The 21,719-nt window shown below is 48.2% G+C and overlaps 1 protein-coding gene across 2 annotated transcripts in view; it reads left to right on the forward strand.

Moving 5' to 3' along the window:
* Positions 1-21,719, forward strand: part of SLC28A1 (solute carrier family 28 member 1) — a 40,339-nt gene that overhangs the window by 16,095 nt on the left and 2,525 nt on the right. Inside the window, exons 8-13 of one of the 2 annotated variants that reach the window (XM_063090642.1) lie at positions 7,364-7,444; positions 8,893-8,973; positions 11,804-11,929; positions 17,735-17,865; positions 18,893-19,061; positions 19,204-19,401. In XM_063090642.1, coding sequence (XP_062946712.1) covers positions 7,364-7,444; positions 8,893-8,973; positions 11,804-11,929; positions 17,735-17,865; positions 18,893-19,061; positions 19,204-19,401 — 786 coding nt within the window. The remainder of the gene's footprint in view (positions 1-7,363; positions 7,445-8,892; positions 8,974-11,803; positions 11,930-17,734; positions 17,866-18,892; positions 19,062-19,203; positions 19,402-21,719) is intronic. The other variant, XM_063090643.1, reaches the window with a different exon arrangement.

Consider the following 21,719-nt stretch of genomic DNA (forward strand, 5'->3'; position numbering starts at 1 on the left):
AGAGCCCCAACCCTAATTTAAAACAGGGCGGCCTGTGCTGAGTGTGCTGCTGGTGTGAGCCGCTTCACTGTTCTGGCTGGAACTGTGGCTGTATTTCTTCTTTCCCCAGTTAACTGCTCAAGTGCCTACATGCCCTACATGCCTTGTTTAGTAAGAACTCTAGCATAGTCCTCCTCTGCCTGCTTCAAACCCAAATTGTCTGAAGACCCCAAGGTTCACTCCACACTTAAGCTCCACTTCCAAATGCCAGGCAGAAAGGGAGAGACCTGGGGCCGAGCCCGTGGCGCACTCGGGAGAGTGCGGCGCTGGGAGCGCAGCGACGATCCCGCCGCGGGTTCGGATCCTATATAGGAATGGCCGGTGCACTCAATGGCTGAGTACCGGTCACGAAAAAGACAAAAAAAAAAAAAAAAAAAGAAAGGGAGAGACCTGGGGCTCCACTCACCCAGTAGCTGGCCCCAGTTTTCTGATGTCGTGGCACCTTGGAGGGAAATTGGTGCCACTCAGTCTGCACCACCATAACTGTGGAGCTACTATGCAGGACCCTGTGTGCAGGCTCTGGGGGCTTCTGCTTTTAATCCTTACTCTGGCCACTGTTTCCAGAGCCTCCCCACCCTGCTGGGGGTGCTGGACCCTCGAAGTTTCCTGCCTAAGCCATGGACTTGTCCATGGATTTGTGGGCTGGTGTTAAGCCAGGTCATAAGTCCAAACCCTCCTGCCTACCCCTGACCCTGACCTCTGGTGAGTTCCCCTTGGAGCATCACTGTCTGTTGTGCCAGCTCTCTGGGGAATGAGGAGTTCTAACAATGTCAGCCTTAGAGGAGAGGGAGGGAACCAGGTTCCTACCTTCTCAGGAGTCTTCTTGACCCCTGGACAAATTTGCCCCTCATATTTTCTGAGACCAGTTCTGTGTAGGGAGAATATTGGGAGGGGCAGCCTCTGTCAGATCCCCAAAGGTCCTCTACTACCATTCCCTTAGGGCAATGGGGGGCTGCTGCTTTCACATTTGCATAGCCAGGTAGGGAGGGCCAACCAAGGTTTCAGAGAAGAGCACTGAAGATCTGCTTCAGGGTGACTTCTTGTGTTCTTGTGTCCACCCAGTCAGAGAAGTTCCAGCAGAGGCTGACACTTTAAAAACAAACACACAAGCGGGCCAAGCCCGTGGCGCACTCGATAGAGTGCTGCGCTGGGAGCGCGGCGACGCTCCCGCCGCAGGTTCGGATCCTATATAGGAATGACCAGTGCACTCACTGGCTGAGTGCCGGTCACGAAAAAATGACAAAAAAAAAAAACAAAAAAAAAACACACAACACCCTGCATTGACCCTCCGCAGGCAGCTGGGTTCAAATGTGATAAGAGAGGTATAAAGGAAAGTGCCTGAGGGATCCTTCTAGGGAGAGATTGTTTAGAATTAGGGTCAGTGAGAAAGATTCCCTGTGGAGGTGGCATTTGACATGGAGCTTCAGGACAGGAAAGATTTGGACACATGGAGCTGAGCAGGAAGAGGGAATGGCGCGGACAGAAGCACAGAGGTGAGAATGCACTGGTAGGTCCCAGACACAGGGCACAGTTCAACATGACGGACATGTAAGCTGTTTCCTAAAGGGAAATGAGAGCCTCATTAACCAAAGAAGGGGAGCAAAGGTGCTGGGCAGGCCAGGCAGCTGCTATCCACCAGTGCCCCCACCTGCTTCTCTCCTCTTCCAGCACTGAGCGTATCTCGGCTTGCTGCTGTTCCTGTGGGGTTAGCGTGTTTCCTCCTGTCTTCTCTCCCTTTCTGGAAGAATGTGTGCACACCTGCTGCGGCATCTCTCCCTGAATCACCCTTTAGAATCATGAATTCCTGGACTGTTAGTGCTAAGAGGGAGTTCAGTAGACTTTGTATTACAGATGGTCCAGCCAAGCCCTAGAGAGGAGCAGTGAACTGGCCATAGTTGCCCAGCACTTTAGGGCACAGCTGGAGCTAGACCTGTCCCCAGGCTTCCAGTGGAGGGATGTTTTCTTCCTCATACTATAAGTAGAAATCAGTGGCATCGTGTCTCTCCTCCAAATACGAAAAGCACCCCTACTAACAATAATGATCATTTAAAACCTAACAGTGGCAAAAGACTTTGAGATTGGATGTTTAGTTAAAAGAGAATAACAGGTGAGTTGGGTTTATCATTAACCAGCCTCAGCATTTCCTGGTCAAGCACTAGCAGTTTCCTGGTTCCTGGGAGGCCCTGTCTTCTGGACGAATTCCTGGTCAGTGTATTGGCCCATGGCATCCTTAGCAATGCCAGGCCAGACGAGGGAGGACTTAAGACAAATGCTCCGTGGCCTCAGAATTCCCTTTCTCACAGATTCACTAATCACAAAATTTTGTTCCCCCCTCCCCCTCCCCCACATGTGCTTTCCAAGTTTGGGATGTGCCCTCAAGGCAAAGGTGGCTTTGTTAAGTGCTGAGTTGAATCAAAGGCTCAGGAGGTTTCTCTCCATTCTCTTCATGAATCATGTGGACCCAATCCAAGGCCTTTGGCCAATTTCAGCCTGGAGAGGTCTTCTCTGAGCTCACTCAGATTCTCAGAATCCAAGCTCCTTCCTGCTGGGCCAAGGTCCAGCTGATCTCTTCTCTAGGAAGTAGAGTCTCTCCCTGGGGCTTCTTCAGCCCTCAACCTACCCTGGGCCTGGAGTCCAGCACAGTTGACGTGGCAGTCACCACCTGGCTGTATCAGCTTGATGAATCATTCCGCCTTGGCTCCATCTCCTTTTAGTAACTTTCCACCCACATGGTCAGCCCCTCCCCCGTCCCTCCCGCAGCCCTGCATACTTCCTGGGTCTGGCTGACCTGGGAGGACTCTCATTCTTCCACTTTCACTCCAGCCCTGGAACTCGCATCCACCTACTAAGCTTAGTAGTGCTGTTCACATCTTCTCCCCAAGCAACTCCTAGGGTGAAGGAAAATATGTTGACCTCCCAAGTGGCCTACAGTGCCAAATTTTACATGCATACACACACACACACACACACACACACACACAGATCAAATGAGGTAAAGACTGAAATGTGCCATTGGACTTGGTAATTAAGGGGTCACTAGTAACTTTAGTGAGCATGATTTCCAGGGGAGGGAATGTGAAATAAGTGGGGCCTGGGGTGGGATGGCTGCAAGGAGGGAGATGGGACAATTGAGGCAGGAGACATCAGTTGAGAATGTGGCATCCCGGATGGCACAAACAAAAACAGGAGGCATGTCTGGGGACAGCCAAGAATCCAGTCTGTCTGGACTTGGAGTTCCTTCTGCCTTTTGGTAATGGTGGTAGAGTGGTGGACATGCAGTCGCCTCTAAGGAATCTTCCAGGTTTGGGTTTTTGTGGTTTGCTGTGGCCCGGGGCTGGTGACAGGGCCCTGACTACAGTGATTGGGGCTTGGTGTCTGGGGGAGTGGGGGTTTGCTCAGACAGCCTTAGGAAGCCATCAAGAGCTCTGGCTCAGCTTCCTCTGGAAAGAGGGGGGGAGCAGGGCCATATCCTTAGAGCGTTTAATCCTATCCTACCTTCAAAGCCTGTCTCCTGGCAAGGTGGTTATGTCTGCTCAGAGGGTCTAGTGTTCACTCTAGGGCCATGGTTCTCAGAGTGTGGTGTCCAGATCATGGCACCAGCTGCATCTGGAAAGGCCAAAACCTCAGGCCCCAGCATAGACCTACTAAATCAGAAACTTTGGGGGTGGGGCTCAAAATTTACATTGCTAACAAGTTCTTAGATGCTATTGCTGGTCCAGGGACCACACTCTAAGAACCACTGGCCTAGAGGAGGTAGAAGTCCCTTCTTCCTTGAATTATAGTACTAGCAGGACCAGCCTGCAAAGCTATCTCTACAAAGCAGTGGTCAGGACATTCTTGGCTCTTCCTTGAAGGGTCCTGTCTTAGTCTGTCCAGGATGTTATAATGAAAACCAAACCATAGACTAGATGCCATATGAACAACAGAAATTTATTTCTCACAGTTCTGGAGGCTGGAAGTCAGAAATCAGGGTGCCAGCATGGTCAGGTTCTGGTGAGGACCCACTTCCTGGTCATAGATGACTGTCCTGGTATCCTTATGTGGTGAAAGGGGTGAGGAGCTCTCTGGGGCCTCTTTTATAAGAACACTCATCCTATTCATGAGGGCTTTGCCCTCTTGACCTAATCACCTCCCAAATACACCAGCTCCTATTACCATCATCTTGGGGACTGGGTTTCAACATATGAATTTGGGGGGACACAAACATTGAGTCTATAGCAGGGATGTGTGCTGCCTCTGCAGACAGAGAACCCCCAGGATGGCCTCCGAGGGAAAACTTTCTCAGGGTCATGGCAGGACATTGGCAGCCTGCCTGCTGGCCAGCAGGTACTTCTGCCTCTTTGCAGGTATGTGACCTTGGGCAGGTCGCCAACATCTCACAGCCTTGTTGTGCCCAATTGCGAAGTGAAGTCAGTTGCATCTGCCTCAGTTGCTCTGAGGATCAACGAGTCACCACACATTGGTACCTGGCACACAGTAGGACTTAGTGGCACTTCCCTCCCCCTCCCATGGCAGCCCTGTCTTGAGCTACCTGCCAGGCTCTTCTGCTATCTCACTACAGGCCCCAAGGTGTTTCCTGGGCTGTGAGGTCATATTGGCCACAGGGACTTATTTAGTATTAAATATCCCACCTTAGAAAATCAGGGGTCCCCTCTCTTCTCTTCCATTCCCCTTCCCTCCCTAGACAGCCACCTCTTAATCCAAAACACAGCTTCCTTTCCACCAAATGTCCCTGTCTGGCAGATAGAACACATCTCCTGGTTGCTGCCGGGAGCGAGTCCGGCCACCCAGGCACTGTCCTTCCTGGCGTGGGCCTGGCTCCGAGGTTGCCAGCTGCCCCACAGCTCCTCACATGATCAACTGGACAGGCAGTCTAGACAGTACGTGATCCTCTCTGCATCTCACTCTGGGAGAGCAGGATGACGTCATTGCACCCCGTGCTAGGGGTGTTTCCAGCCCCAGGCAGCAAGGAGTGACTTGCGTGAGCCAGTGCCTGTGTTCCCTGTCAGGTGACATCCCTGACTGCAGTGAAGTTGGTGACAGAGATGTTGATTGGAGAAAGTCCAGATAAAACCCACTGCCTTGGCTGGGAAGTGAAAGGGGAAAACCCCTCCTCAGGGCTGGCTTCTCATCTCCAGCCCCAGCCTCAGGGGCAGAATCTCTGTCCTCATCAGGGACCATTCTGTAATCCGATTCATTCTGAACCAGAGCTGACATTTGATTGCTCAACACTCTCCCTTCTTAAGAAACAAAACAACCCTTCCTCTACTCTTCATCCTCTCCAGCAGTTGCTCCTCTTCTTCCTGCACAGCTCAGCTTCTTGCAAGGGCTGTGTAACCTTTTTCTTTTTTTTTTTTTTTTTTTTGTCTTTTTCGTGACCGGTACTCAGCCAGTGAGTGCACCGGCCAGTCCTATATAGGATTCGAACCCGCAGCGGGAGCGTCGCCGTGCTCCCAGTGCCGCACTCTTCCGAGTGCGCCACGGGCTCGGCCCTGTGTGTAACCTTTTTCTCATGGCCTACTCCCTCCTTGGCTCACTGGCATCAGCCTCTGTCCCCACCCCTCCTCTGACACTGCTCTTACCTAGGTCACCAGGGACCTGTGAACTAAGTCCTTATCTTACCAGAGTTCCCTCTCCTGGGTGTCCTCCAACCTCTGGCTATTTCTCCTCAGTCTCCTTCACAGGCTCCTCCTTCCCCTCTTACCCTTCAATGACACTGACCCCAGGGCCCTGTCCTTAGCCCCTGCTCTTCTCACCTCAGGGAATTGTACCAGCCCCAGGGCCTCAACCTGCACCTTTTATGGATGAGTCCCAAAGCAAAGCCTGGCCCAGACCTCTCCTCTCAGCTCCTGCCCACTTGACATTCCACTTGGATGTTCCACAGGCATCTCAAATCCAGCAAGTTCAAAACCAAACTGATGATCTTCCCCCAAACCTCTCCTGCTGTGCTCTCCTCCCTTGGGAAATGTCCACCTATTATAGAACTTATAGGAACAGATGAGAAATTTAGAAATAGAGAAGAAAAGAAAATAAAATGTCCACAGCTGCAGCACACAGAAGCAGGTCCTTTGACTATTTGGGAGTACTGCCTTCCAGGCTTCTTTCTATGCTTTTAATATTCCAGTTTTTCCACTTAACATTTTTGTATAAGAATGCTCCTTTGCAATTACCAATTCTGCATGATTGGTTGTTTTAACACTGTTTGGAACAGATAACACATGAATAGAGCAAACATTCCAACAACACAAAAGAGCATATAAGGTAAAAAAAAAATCTTCCTGCCACCCCTGACCAAGGCACCTAGTTCCTTCCCCAAGGCACCTGCTGTTACGGGTCACTTGCATGTCCTCTGATGCTATCCCATGCCCATGCAAGGTCACACAATGCACCCCCCCACCTCTTTACCCTACATAATAGCATAGCATACACCCTATCGTACACCTTCCCATTTCACAACCTATCTTGGAAACCATTTCTCAACTGCCCATAGGGAGCTTCCTCATTCTTGTTTCCTAACTTTTAGTGCACCATTGTGTGGTCACACCATAGGTTATTAAACTAGTCCTCCACTGAAAGACATGTAAGTTTTTGTCAATCTGCTCTTAGAAATCAGACTGCAGTAAAGAAGCACGAAGTTGAGGCCATGGCCTGGAAGGGAGTGAATGATGCGAGAGAAACTTTGAAGGAATCGATGAGTCTCGGGGTGAAGGAAGGGAAGTGTTCAGCCTGGTAATAGGAACCAGGTGACAGGAGGAGTGGCTGTTTGCAGGTCCAGGATGAGTCTCATTCTGAGCTTGCTGGCACTGAGTGCTAGTGGAACACCAGAATGATGAGGGTCCTCTAATTCAGCCCCCAACCCCGGAGGGAGGTTAAAGCCAGAGTCATAAGCCAGGGATTGAGAAGGGTGGACACCGTGCAAGGTGCTAGGCCTTGAGCCAGCTCCTTTAAACCTCATGACAACTCTGAGAGGTGGGTATTTCATCCCCACTTTAGAGACAAAAAAGCAGGTGATAAAAGTGGTACACTCAGATCCCACTTCTACCACAGCACAGGCCTAGCTGTTGTGACGAGAGAGGGAGGGATGGCCAGGAGGATGGTCATTTAGAGGGCAACAGAGAGGACAGAAATGCCTCCAAAGAGGCCCCATACGTGGAATACCTGGGATTTCATGCACTGAATTCAGAACTTCTTCCCTGATCTAGTCAGGCCTCTGAGTGGCAAGGCCTTGGATGGAATAGGCTGTCTGGGGTCTCCTGTGCCCTGCCTGGCACCCTGCCAACTGCTTGCCTCTAACCTGAGGTCCTGGTGCTTTCTCTCCTGGCAGGTTTTGCCCATCATTATTTTCTTCAGCTGCATCATGTCAGTTCTGTACTATGTGGGCCTTATGCAGTGGGTGATCCTGAAGGTGAGTTCCCGATGCTTATGGCCTGGGGTCTCCCAGAGTCAGCAGCTCACAGGGTTCACACTCTCCCAGAATGCCTTGCTCCCAGAGTCCAAACCCTCCCTCAAATCCCTGCTCCCAAAGCCAAGACTTTCCCAGAATGCCCTGCTACCAGGGCCCACATCTCCCAGAATCCCTTGCTCCTGAAGTCCATACCTTCCCAGAATCCCCTGCTCCCAGGGTTCTTGCCCTCCCAGAGTCTACTGCTGACGAAACATCCTTTCACAGAGTCTGTTACAATACTGAGAAATGGCACCTAAATCCAACGTGGTCTTTGTGGGAAGGAAGATTGCGGTCTTGAGGCTGCACTGAGAATGTGTTAGGGAAAAGAATAATTTATACCAAAAAGATCTTGAGAGACTGTAGCAGTGGGCCATGTTGGCCAGACTTAGCTGGTATAAATGTCAAATCCTGTGCTTATGTTCATAAAATCTGCTGCACAAAACCAGGATTTTATGCACAAAAACAATGTTGGACAGCATTGGTAGCATTGGGCCTGGCAAAAGATTTAGTCAACTGAGCTCAGAATAAATCAGCACCATCAAATGGCTGCCAGAAATGCAAAAACAACTGTGGTTATGTTAAGAGCACATAGTGCATAGCATGAGGGAAGTGATTGTCACCAGATCTGGAGAATGCGTTCAACCAAGGGGCTGTGACAAATTGAACTATAAGCAGGAGAGAGAAAAGGCCTCCACAGAATGGTCGAAGGAATAAGGAATGATAGGCCTGGAAAAGAGGAAGTTAAGGGTAGGATGACTGTCTCCAAATACACAAGAGACATTAGGAAAATGACAGCCTGAGAGGTATCAGAAGTGGGAAGAAATTCCGGGGAAGCAGATTTCATTTTGATTGAAAGGAAGAACTTTCTAATACAGTGCTTCCCAAAGCTTTTCCACTAAACTCTAGTTCTATAGTAGGTTAATAAATGTTACTAGGTAAAAGAATCCCATGGTCAAATAATTTGGGGAAACTAGGCTAGATGCTATGCTAAACAAATTTTTAAAAGTTTCATGCAGGACTTCTCAGAGCCTTTACTAAGCTAATGTGTACTGGTAATCTCCAGAGTGTGTGTGTATGTATGTATGTGCGTGCGTGTGCACAGTAATTCTCAAGTATATTTGTCCAGGGAATCCTTTTTGCATGGAGATAGAGAACACACATTTTAGGACTTCTGATCTAGTGACTGGAGCTATCGTAAGGTAGAATGGGTGCCCTTGGGAAGTGGTAAGCCCCCATCAATGGCCATGTGGAAGGAGAAGATGAATGGGCCTTTTGGGAAAATGTAGGGGAGGGGTTCCACACTGGGCTGGGAGTTGGAAGGAAGACATGTAAGGTACATTCACCCCTAACTCTCTCTGACTCTCGGGTTTGCTGATATCAGCCCACAAAGAACACCTGCTTCCTTCTAGATTGCCTGGCTGATGCAAGTCACCATGGGTACCACAGCCACTGAGACTCTGAGTGTGGCTGGAAACATCTTTGTGAGCCAGGTGGGTACTGCAGCCTCCTGTTCTCAGGCTCATCAGCAGCTTCCCCAAGGAGGGCGAGGTGCCCTGGATCACCAGAGCTCTTCTGATTCAGTCTTAGGAAAAGACATCTGAACCCTCTCCCAGGTCACCAAAGGCTGCTGCCCCATTTTGGGAATGCATTCTTTGCCTGTGTCAGGCCAGGGAAGACATCATCTATGTGGCACTTCCTACCACTCTAGCCCTAGGCTGTCTTCATCAGCTTAGAGACTCACGAGATCCTATAGATGGAGTCTGACTTTCTTGTTTTATACACGAGGCAACTGAGGCTCAGGGAATGGGAATGACTTGGCCAAGGTCCCACAAGTATAAGCCAGGACGTAGAATCCAGGTTTTCTTCTTCCTGGCCAGAGTTCTTTCTACGATTTCATTTTGTCTTTTTTTCCCTCCCTCTTTCTGAAAGTGTATTTCCCAAAGTAAATGTGACTCTGAAAGCACCATCAGTCCTGAGTCTCTTTCATAAGGCCTGACCCACCTGAGGGTGAGCCTCTGGAGACTATGCCAGGGTCTGTCCTGGCCCATCTGCTGAGCATTGGAGTCACCAAGAGACACACTTGCCAAAACATGCCATATTTCATTGGACAGTTTAGGAAACTTTGGAGAATACATGTATTTGCATCTTTTTTGTTATGGTGTAAGTGTGCTTGTTTCAAAGGTTTGTTTGTTTTTAGCCAATTGAGACAGATGTTGCTCTCAGAGAAATTGTCCAAAAATCCCTTAAAGTGTTCAAAATGAGGTAAAAGAGGAAAAGGATATTAAAATATACAAGCATTTACTTTATATGAAAGGCTGCAAGTGTGACCTATGTTTTTTTGCTGAGAAAATATAAATTGTAGGTGAATATGACATTGGGTGATGTGAAGAGCTCCCAAAGTAAATTAACTTTGGACAAGTGATTGGTCGAGTTGCCCCAGGCCTGTGGGTCTTCTCCTCATTTCCACCAAGGGGAGGGGATAGGGAGCCTTCAAGAATTAGCAGCATCATTTCTAACTCTAAATGTGGCAGGCCCAGGACCTCTTCTCTTCTCCATCCACACTTCCTCTTGGGGATCACAGCCCGTGGCTTTAAACACTTTAAATGTCTCCAGGTCCTCCCCTGAACTCTGGACTGACATTTCTAACTGGCTCCTTGACCCTCCACTTAGATATCTAAGGGGTGTCTCAAATTTAGTATGCTGATTCCAGGCAGAACCCTTGATTCCGTTCCTCCTCACACCTGCACTCTCCAAGTCTTTCCCTACTTGTAGATGGTAGCCTCTTGCATGAGGTTGTGAGCAGCCATCCTTCCTTCCTTGGCTAACCTCGCTCCACCCCTCCAGCGTGTCCAGCCCATCAGCAAGTCCTGTGGCTCTGCCTCTACATTGCATCCACCCCTGCCCCGCTGCCCATCTCCCTTGCCACGAGCCCCCGTCTCTCACCTAGAACTGCAATCACCTCCTACCTCTTCTCCCTGTCTCCATTCCTGTCCCTGCTATCTGTCCTTCATACACATGCTCAAGTAACCTTTCAAAAACAAATCAGATCATGCCACTCCCCACTTACATAAGGCCACTCCCTACCCTGGCTTACCAGAACCACTGTGGCCCACCTGCCCTCCTCCCCCTCCTTCCTGACACTTCCACACACCACTCCGCGCAGACACACAGGCCTGCTCATAGTGCCTCAGACTTATTCCTGCCTCAGGCCTTTGCTGTTTGCTCTGCCTGGAATGCTGTGCTACCCAACCACATACAGTCATGTGTCACTTAACAAAGGGAATATGTGCTGAGAAACACGTCCTTAAGCAATTTCATCATTGTGTGAACGTCATACAATGTACTTACACACACCCAGATGGTATAGCCGACCACACACCTAGGCTCTATGGTATAGCCATTATAGTCTTATGGGACCAATGCAGTCCCATTGACCAAAACGTAATTATGTGGCACATGACCATAGCTGGCTCCTTCAGGTCTCAGCTAACCCTAACCAAATGTCACTTCCTCAGGAAGGCCTTTGCTTATTATTGAATTTTAAATACGCTCTAACCATTAGGCATTCTCTCTCACATATCTTCATAGCTTATATCACTGTGTAAAATTACATCATTTATTTATTCAGTTCATTGTTGATTACCCATATTCTCTCACCACCCCCAAAAGCCCCACTCCTACCCTCCACTACTCCCAGAACATAAACTCCATGACAGCAGGGACTTTATCTTGTTTACCCCTGTATCCCTATTCTATAGAACAGTGCCTGGAACACAGTAGGTGCTCAGTAACTATTGAGTGATTAATGAATAGCTACAGGCTTCCCCGGGTGCCTGAAGTAAACACACCATCTAATACCCCATTTTCTTTCTTTCTGGCAACCCCTATGTCTTCATTAAGGGCTCAGGCCTGGAGTTAGACCTGTTTCCCATCCCTCTGCGTGAGCAGGGGTAACTCTGAACCTCTTTGAGTCTCTGTTTGCACTCCTGGAAAATGGGCATGACCACTTCTATCTCAGAAGGTCGTGAGTAGTGAAGGTGAGATGCTTAGTGGGGTGCCTGGCAGGTGGAAAGCAGCTGGCACAGGAGAGCATTATCAGGCCAAGAGGGATGGATGGGGGTTCTTTCTCAGAGGTGGCCAATGCTGAGGTTCAGAGAGGCTCAGCTAAGTACAAACCAAGGTCCTCCCCACATCCTGCTGTCTCTTCCCTTGGGACTCCTCAGCACCTCACCATGACCTGCCCACTTCCGGGACCAGTGGGGAGGTGAGGAGGTGCCTGACCGCTCCAGCCCTGCTTGTCTGACATCTTACCATTTACAGACCGAGGCTCCTCTGCTGATCAGGCCCTACTTGGCAGACATGACTCTCTCCGAAATCCATGTCGTCATGACTGGAGGCTATGCCACCATCGCCGGCAGCCTTTTGGGTGCCTACATCTCCTTTGGGGTAGGTAAAGCCCTCTGTTTGCTTGGCTGTACCAAGGACCTGAAGCCACCTTTGTGGGAGTCCCAAGCAGCTCCTGGGCATAGCAACCCTGCAATCTTCTCTTTTGGCCCTGAAGCCTAGGCTACTGTGCTGTTGAGAGGAGAGGCTTCCCCTGAGCAAGGCAGGCTCGGTGGGCTGGATCTTTTGCTCAGGCTTCTCACATGGTCACTGGGGCCAAAGATACCCAGTGTTCCATTTACTGTTTACCTATTATGTACCAGACAATGTGCTAGGTATTTTAATAGCCTTGTTTTACAGATGAGCAAATTGAGGCTCGGAGAGTAAGTGAGATGCCCAAAGCCAGGATCTGAGCCTAGATCTGTCTGACTCCAAAATTCACGCTCATTTCTCCACAGTCCCACACCTAGGTTGTCCCTGGAGATCTGTCCTATTCCTTCCCCTTCCCTCCCCCACACTCTCTAGGCTCAAGTCCTTCCTCCACTCTTAACTTATTGCTTGAGCAGCTTACTGAGCACAATGCATTTCTAGTCAAATTCCAGTGGTATGAATTGGTCCCTTAAACCAACCACAGTACTACTGCATGGAAGGCTGAGCGGAATCTTCAAATGTGTCCCTACAAAGTGCCCGATAATCATGCTTTGCATTTGTAAAACACCTTGTACTTATTTGTGCTTTCACAGGCAAATCTTCATAGATCTTAATTTTTTTTCTTAACTACCAAAGACATTCTTGGTTGTTGCGGAAGTGAATAAATCTTTTAAAAAAATCTCTCTTCTTTAACCCCACTTCCCATGGGTAAGCTGCTTTTAATAGCTTAGAACAGTGGTTCACAAAGTATGGTCTGTGGACCAGCAGCACTGGTATCACCTGAGAACTTGTTAGAAATGCAAATTCTCGGGCCCATCCCAGACCTGCTGCATTAGAAACGTTGGGTTGGGGCCTTGTGTACTAGGTTGTAACAAGTCTTCCAGGCGATTCTGATGCTCAGTTTGAGACCCACTCCTTCCAGATATTTCTGTGTAAATAGTCATTTAAGCAAATACACCTGAATACACATACACTTGTTTTTTTCTTTAATTAAAGATGAGGCGATTATACCTGTACTTTTCTGTAACTTGCCTTTTTCTTGTAACATTGTGAGCATGACACAAAAGCCAGAAGCATAAAGGGAAAGGTTGGCAGAGCTGACTAACAAAAATGAAAAATCTTCTGTATGGTGAAAGTCACTGTGTAAAAAATTAGTGATCAGGAGAAACTAGTCCATAAATTATAAAAAGATATTCAAGCTCACTGATGTTCAAAGAAATTAAAACAATAACTTAATGTTTCTTCTAAATGATACGCAACACTTTGCGTGCCTCTAAACGGCAGTGGTGTGGGCCACTCATCCTTACAGTGGGAGTATATGTAACCTTCGTGGAGAACATTTATCAGTCAGCTTAAAAATACTCCTTCCCTTTGATCCAGCTAGGAATATTATGATACAGAAATATTTTCACAAGTGTTCAAAAAAATGCAAAATTTCAACATTATTTTTCATAGTAAGAAAACTGGAAGTGACCTAACGGTCCAGCAGTAAGAAGACAAGTTGGGTTAATTAATCCATTCAATGCAATGTCACTCAGTTCCTGGAGTGATGTGCGCCTGCGCGTAGAGCAACCTTGACCTGCCCTTGCCTACCTCCAGGCTCTCCTGTTGCTGTGTGTGATGGGTGGGGGACTGCAGAATGACCCACACTGTCCCCTTCTCTGATCTGGAATTTCACCTGTCTCTCACATCTGTGCCCTTTGGTGTTGCTGAGAGGTGGGTGAGAGGACAAACCAGCCTCCTCTCAGCCTCTCCTTTACTCAGGACACCTGGGCCATGCTCTTAAGCTCAGCTCCACATCCTCACAGAGCTGCCCGGGCAGAGATGGTGGCTGCATAACTTTTCAAGAAGGCCCCCTGTGCTCTGGGGCTTTGTCTTCTGGCCTGGCACCCTTCTGTCTAGAATTCTAGAGACCGTCATCTGACTCATCAGAGCTGGTACACCTCCCTACCCCCCACCCCACCACCAATTGTTTTTAGGAGGAGTCTGGTATTTCAAAAATAGAAACCTAAAACTTTGTTCCTGAAACTTTTTTTTCATGGTGGAATATTGGCAGAGGGGATGCCATAATATTTTCAGGACTTAGGGTCTTTAAATGTCTTAATCTTGCTCTGGGTGCCACAGCCAGTTAAAAAAATACCCATGGTAGTTTTCCTAGCATGTGGGCATTACTGGGATGCCAGTCATTCTTTAGAATTTACGTACAGAAAGGACTCTCACCTTTCCCATAATCTGGTTTAAAACTCAGGCCGTCCTCCTTCCTTTTCTCGGGCCAGAGTCCAGGCCTGGCCCTGGGCAATCTGGCCTCCCCACTGAAGGAGCCTGGGTGTCCACTTCCTTTTAGCTGTGCAGAATGAGCAGAGGCAGCCAGGATCAGCCATGTGGCCAGGGGGTTCCTTCACAGCCTCTGGTTCGGAAGCCCCAGGCTACAACCACAGCTAGCCCAGGGGAAAAGCCCCTAACAGACCTTCCCTCCCTCGCTCCTTCCTTCTGGCCGCTCGATGGGCCCCTAGTCTGGTCTCCAGAGAAGCTCTCTTCTGCCTCCAGCTGTCTCTTGGCTGCCACTGCACCACCCTAGGGCTTTCTCCTGCCCCCTCTGCCCTCTCTCCTTCAACCCCCACCCCCAGTCAGTCCCTCAGGGTATCTTTGGCTCTGCCCTCAGCCCCTGAATCCCAGAAAGGTCCCTCCCCCAGGTTTCTGGGATTCTTCAGACCTTTCTCTTTGTTGCCCAACTTCTTTGCCCCGCTCTCCTCCTCTTGCTAATATCTAGAAAGTTCTAGACCTGCGCAGTCCGACACAGTAGCCACTAGCCACAGATGGCTATTAAGCACTTGAAATGTGGCTAATCTGAAATGAGATGTGCTGGGACTTAGAACAGAAAAAAATTAAGATATTTTATTAATAATTTTATATGGATTACACAGGTGGAAAGAAAATATTTTAGATATATTGGGCTAAATAAAACACATTATTAAAATTAATTTCATCTGTATTTTGTTTTTTCTTTTACTTTTTTTAATGTGGCTACTAGAAAATATAAAATTACGAATGTGGTTTGCATCATATTTGTACTGGACAATGCTGGTCTAGGCCTTCTCCCCTGGCCCACAGTCTCAGGAATTACTTGACTGAATCCTTTCATTATGACCTCCACATACAGCCTCACCTTTACCATCTCTTCCAAAAGCTCTAGAGTAGGCACAGCACTACCCCTAGAGACTGGTCTCTTTACTCTGGCTCAGGGGTCATCATGAGAGGAGACCCAGATGTTTGCCTCAAGCTTGAACAGAGGCTGAGAACATGGACAGGTTGAGATGTTGGCTGCCCATGTTCCTCAATGAATTCACAAGAGTGGGAGCCCCAGAGACAGGGTCTGTGAGACCCCCAGGAAGGCCAAGTGAGACTCTACTACTTAGTTTCCACGTCTGTAAAATGGGCAGAAGTACTGCCCACCTCACAACAGTGTAAGAATTAATGCAATAGGAGGCAGAAAGCACTTAGCATGGTGTTGAAGAAGGGGTAGTTCTTTTTCAGACTAATATATTAGAACCAGAAATCTGTCCTGAGATCGACCCATTTTATGCTTGTAGTTATCTGGATTGATTTCCTTTCTCTATAAAGATTCTTTCGAAAATTGAAGTGGAGAGCTCTTACAGTCTGTCCCTCTCTACATGACACATTTTGGGGGCAGAGAGAGAAAGGCCTTGGGTAGGAGTGGTCCCTGGCATGCTGGGACAGAAGTCGTTCCTGACTGAGTGCCTGGGAGGCAGGGCTGGGGATGTCATGGCCCTGTAGAGTAGCAAGCAGTGAGAAGGCCAGGCGTGGGCTGTCCCAGGGGATAGGGCCAAGGGAGCTCTGCCTGTGCAGGACTCAGCCCTCTCCACAACAAGCAGGAAACAACCAGCTGCAGCATTTAAGGTGGTGGCCACAACTGGCCCACTCAGAGCACAGTGTCTAGGAATGTGACAACTGCAGGATATGTTTCCCGCTGGGACTCAAGATTACAAACCAGATGTAATCTCCAAACTGGAAAAAGGGACAGGATCCCAGCTGGTGGAGGGGAAATCCCAGGATTCCAGGTGCGGCACCGTCCCCACTGGAGCTGGGTAGCGGAGGAGAAGGGAGGCAAAGTCCTGAAGCCCAGCCCGGAAAGTCCAGAGAGGACACCGGCCCCCAGGCAGGCTTCATCCAGCAAGCAGCAGGGTCTTGGGCTTACCCTGTGTGCCTGTGACCCGGATGGGGAGGAGTGTCGGGGCTGCTGTTGGTTCTTGTTCATGTTTTAAGGGGTTTCTGTTTATCAATGAAAAGAAACTGGGAGTTAGGAAAAGAAGCAGAAGGACATTACGTGGGTTTCAGAGCCTGAGAGGGTCTCCAGGCCAGGCATCTCATGAGCAGTTCCCGTGCTTGCCTGAGATGGTAACCAGCGGTCTCACGGGCTTCTTCTGCCCTCTGCTTGTATTAGCCTGAGGGTGCATCTCAAACTTACCGCCTTCCTTATTTAAAATGTAAGAACTGCGGTTGGCTTATCACAAACTTTAAGAAGAAAAGGACTATTTTACTTTTCTGTTTATAAAAATGATAGTTATCGTTGTGGACATTTTGAAAGATATCAAAAGGCAGAAAGAAAAAGTCACCCCTCGCCCCACTAGGGAGGGACAGCCAATTTGTTGATATTTTGGTGTATTTCTTTCTGGTCTTTTTAGGCACAGTTTAAGAGTTTGTTTTTTTCTCCTGTAGTTGTTGTTATGCCCTTTATGCAATTTTGTAGGCACTTTCCCATGTTCTTGTGAGGCCTTGATAAACATTGTTTTCGATGGCAGCCTGACAGTGCTTAGCCATTGTCCCATTGCTGGATGTTTGAGTTGGTTCTAATTTCCCCATTTGGTAAATAACACAGTAGTAGGGGGTTGGGGAGGAGTGTCTCATCTACTTTTGTGGAAGAGAACAAGGAAACAAAGGGTTTGGGGCCACAGTGAATATAAAAATTCAGGAAGGGAGAATCCCAGGGGCAGATGTTGCTCTGCCATCTTACTGGGAACAGCCTTAACAGTGTGGCTCCTGGAGGCAGACCCAGGGGCCAAAGGGTGGCTGTTAGAGGAGGCAGATTTTCTGAGAAAGAGTTCTCTAACTAGAGTGGTGTGATGGGCTGCCTTGAGGTGGTGAGTTCCCTATCACGGTTAAGTTTTTAGAGAGGGATCCTATAGAGGGAGTTTCTATGCTAGTACATAACCTACACTACGGTTGAATGGGTTACCTCTTAGATCCACCCCAACTCTCAGATTCTTGAGCTTTGTCTAAAACCATTACAAACTCCTCAGCTAATGGGGACCCTCTGCTAATGGGAATTAGTCATCAAAGGGAGACAGCCTAGAAGGGAAGGAAGAACCTTGAACTTGGAACTAAAAGACCTGATGGATTCCTTCTCGTCCTTTACTTTGAGCAAGTCATACTTAATCCTTTTGGGGTTCAGTTTTCTTGTCTGTAAAATGAAGATAACAATACTTGCCCTACCTAACTTACAGAAGTACTAGGAGGAAATATGAGGCCCTGTACATATAGCCTGAGACCACCTATACATAAAAGGTATTGTTATTAACAACGATGACAACACACCAGTGGGGCGAAGTACACATGCCCCCCTGCAGCCTTGGGCTGCACTCCTTGGTCCCCCGCGTTTCCTCTAACTGTGCACCTATAACCCCCACCCTTACTCTGCAGATCGATGCTGCCTCGTTAATTGCTGCCTCCGTGATGGCCGCCCCCTGTGCGTTGGCCCTCTCCAAGCTGGTCTACCCTGAGGTGGAGGAGTCCAAGTTCAGCAATGAGGAAGGAGTGAAACTGACCTATGGGTGAGCTAGCAGGAAGGCCTGCAGATGGGCAGTTGTGCGTGGTGGGGGGCGGAGGCAGTGGGTAGCAGCATGGTGTTCTCTCTGCCCCTCACTGCCCTCCACCAAGCCCAGGCCCACCCACCTCTTTTCTTTCACTGCCGTGGTTGTGGCTTCACTTGCAAGTACACAGACTCCAGTTCTTATATCTTACTTTCCAGTCTCTGCCCAGCAGGAAAAAATGGACTGGTCAAGGTATGGGAGTGTGGCCTGGTTCTTGGGGGTGTGGCCTGGTGTGTGTGTGTTGAGGAGGTTCATAAAGAGTCTGCATGCCTCTTCTTTATGTGCCTGAGCCCTGACCACCAGGATGTCAACCACATAGTGACATATCTTGTGCTGTCCTCGATGTCACTCACCTCTTAACATACCTTCATGATAGTCTTAACACCACAGTGTAACATTTAATCCTTAAAAAATATTGAAAAGGCACCACTCTGGGCAAGTGTGCTTGGGGACACAATGGGCAACTCTAACCTCCTTCATGACCTCCTGAAGCTCTGGGGCAGCACTGTCCTGTGAAATATGTGAGCCACCATCTATCATTTTAAATTTTAGTAGCCATCTTTAAAAAGGTAAAAAGAAATGGGCAATTTTAGTAAAATGTTTTACTTAACCTAGTATATCCAAAATATTGTCACTTCAACATGTGATCAATATAAAAATTATTAATGAGATATTTTGCATCCTTTTTTTTTGTACTAAATCTCCAAAATCTGGTGTGTATTTTGCACTCACAACACAACTCAATGTGGACCTTTCAGGAGGTCAAAAGCCACGTGTGGCTAATGGCTTCCATCTTAGCACTGTGATAGCAATGTGGGTCTTATCCCACTGCTTTGATCTGCCCCTTTCTCCTCTGGGTCTCAGAGGAAAAACAAGAATCCTCTGACTCAAATGCTCTACCCAAGGTTCCTCTTTGAGCTTATAGGATGGAGACCCTTGCTGTTTGTGGGGACAGGCCAATAATGATCGCTTTTGATCCCAACAATAGAGATGCTCAGAACCTCCTGGACGCAGCCAGCAGTGGGGCCACCCTGTCCGTGAAGGTGGCCACCAACATCGCTGCCAACCTGATTGCGTTCCTGGCTGTGCTGGCCTTCATCAATGCTGCCCTCTCCTGGCTGGGAGACATGGTTGACATCCAAGGGCTCAGCTTCCAGGTGCGGTTCTAGCCACGCCACACCACTGGGCCTGTGGAAGGCCTGGCCCCAGGCGAGTGGGCAGTGGGCGGTGGTTGGAGACCCAGCAGAGCCCAGGCCCGACCCTCAGGCCCAGCCGCTCCTCTTGCCCTTGTGCCCTCAGCTCATCTGCTCCTACATTCTGCGTCCTGTGGCCTTCTTGATGGGCGTTGCCTGGGAGGACTGCCCGGTGGTGGCTGAGCTGCTGGGGATGAAGCTGTTCCTGAACGAGTTTGTGGCCTATGAGGAACTTTCCAAATACAAGCAGCGCCGCCTGGCAGGGGCTGAGGAGTGGGTCGGCACCAGCAAGCAGTGGATCTCTGTGAGTGTCCTGGTCCCTGCCCTGTGGCATGGGGATGACACAGCTGCTCCTGAGGACCTCTGGCAGCTGCTCTCCTGGCTCCCTGGGCCTGGCTGAGACACATTCAGGTGGCACTTATCCTCTCACATTCCACTGTCTTGAGAAACAAGACAGCTTTGGGCTTTGCTGCCATCTTTTTCGAGGCCCCTTAGGAGGCTGAGGTGCAGGGCAAGAGCGTTGTTTGAAATATCCAAGGCCAGCTCTAGATGGGCCACTGTGGCCTTGGGCCAGCCACTGCACCTTGCCTCTTCTGTTGGAAAACAGGAGTGTAGTAAATACCTGCCATGGCTGCTGCATAGGAATGCGTGTGAGCACCCAGCAAGAAAGCCAGGGAGACCTCACCCCACGCTCACTGCTGACATATGAGTCCATTCAGGGGCTCTTCTGTTAACATTTACTTTAAAAAACCATAAAAGCTCTATAAAATTAACCTTTCTAAAAGAAAACAAGCTCAACTAACATTACTGAGAATGAAAAAATTACCTATAATCTCACTATCCTAAAATAACAGCTATTATTGTTTTATACATATTCTTCTACAGCCTCTTAAGAGAGTTCACATAGTTGCTATTCTAGCAGCCATACTGTATTGCAGCCAGCTTTTTAAACAATTTATTATTATGACATAACATCACTTTTAATATATGTATCTTAACATATTTAACTAATCCCCTGCCGTTGGGCCATTCAGATCAATCCCATTATTTGGCTACCGTCCACAATGCTGAATTGAATCTCTTGGTGCATAGAGCCTTTCCCTCCTCTCGCATCGTTTCCTCGGGAGCTTTCCCAGATGTGGGCTGACTGAATCACAGGGCATGAGTCCTCCTGTGGTTGCTGCCAGGAACTTTCGCAAAAGCTTGCAGCAGCCAAAATTGCCACCAGCTGTGCCTGTGAGCGTTTATTTCACCACACACTGAGCAGCATTGAGTAGCCTCTTTTCAAAAACAAGTTTTGCTACTTTAATGAGCAAATAATAGCTCATTGTTTTCATTTTCATTACTTGGGTGAATGGGAATTTTTAACAGGAAATATTTTTTCATGCATTTCAGTTATTTTTTAAATTGTAAAGGAATGTACTCTTTCGTTTTTTAAAAAAAGATCGAATAGAGTAAAAAGCACACGTTGTCCTCCCTCCTTATCCTCACCTCTCGTCTCACCCTCTCCTCAGAGGTAATCGAAGGTACGCCCCTTCATGAACTTTTGTTTTCAACTTCATTCCTTCAGCCAGTATTTGTCGAGACCCCTGAGGGGCCAGGCACTCTGCTAGACACTGGGAATAAAAAGGGGAATTAGACAGACATGGTCCCTGGTCTCATGGAACTTACACCTAGTGAGAGACACAGGCAAAATACAAGAAAGCAAAGGAATAAATAAAATAACCACAATTCGTGGTAAGTTCTATGAAGGAAACAAGAAAAAAGAGGGAGAGGTCTTCCTTGGCTGGACTGGTCAGAAAAGGCCTCCCTGAGGTGTGGCATTTAGGCCAAGACTTGGAGGGAGGAGAAGGGGCCAGCTGACAGAAGCTGAGAAGAACATTCCAGACAAAGGAAGAAGCACGTGCAAAGGCCCTGAAGTTGAAAAGTGCTTGGTATGTTTAGAAAACTGAGAGGTGATAAGTGCAGCTAGAGCAGATGATAATTGTAAAAGAGAGTGACACAGGCCAAGGAGCAGTAGGAAGTTACTGAAGATCTGACATTTTGCCTTTCAAGAAGATCACTTGGGCTGTTATATGGAGCACGACTATAGGTGAGCAAACAGGGATGCAGGTGCCTAAATATTTTTTCCAATAGTATCTGTATAAACTCTTTACATTATAAAGACATTAGCCCTTCTCTGTTATATTTTCTATAAATAATTTTCCTTTTTATTTTCTTTATCCCCTCCTTTATTTTGTATATAGAGATTTGCTTTTTCTTTTCTTTTTTTTTTTTTAAAAGATGACCGGTAAGGGGATCTTAACCCTTGACTTGGTGTTGTGAGCACCACGCTCAGCCAGTGAGCGAACCGGCCATCCGTATATGGGATCCGAACCCGGGGCCTTGGTGTTATCAGCACCGTACTCTCCCGAGTGAGCCACGGGCCGGCCCGAGATTTGCTTTTTCAACAGATTTTATACCAAATCTTTTCCTTTGTGATTTCTTCTATTTCTAAACTTAGAAAGTCACCTGGTAAGTGTTAAATTCCTGAAACAAGAAGATGAAGTAGTTAAGACCATGAGCTTTGAAATCAGATAGAACTGAGTTCAAATTCTGACACAGACATCTTCTTGCTGTGTG

The sequence above is a fragment of the Cynocephalus volans genome, chromosome 3 (assembly GCF_027409185.1).
Source record: "Cynocephalus volans isolate mCynVol1 chromosome 3, mCynVol1.pri, whole genome shotgun sequence".
Lineage (NCBI taxonomy): Eukaryota > Metazoa > Chordata > Mammalia > Dermoptera > Cynocephalidae > Cynocephalus > Cynocephalus volans.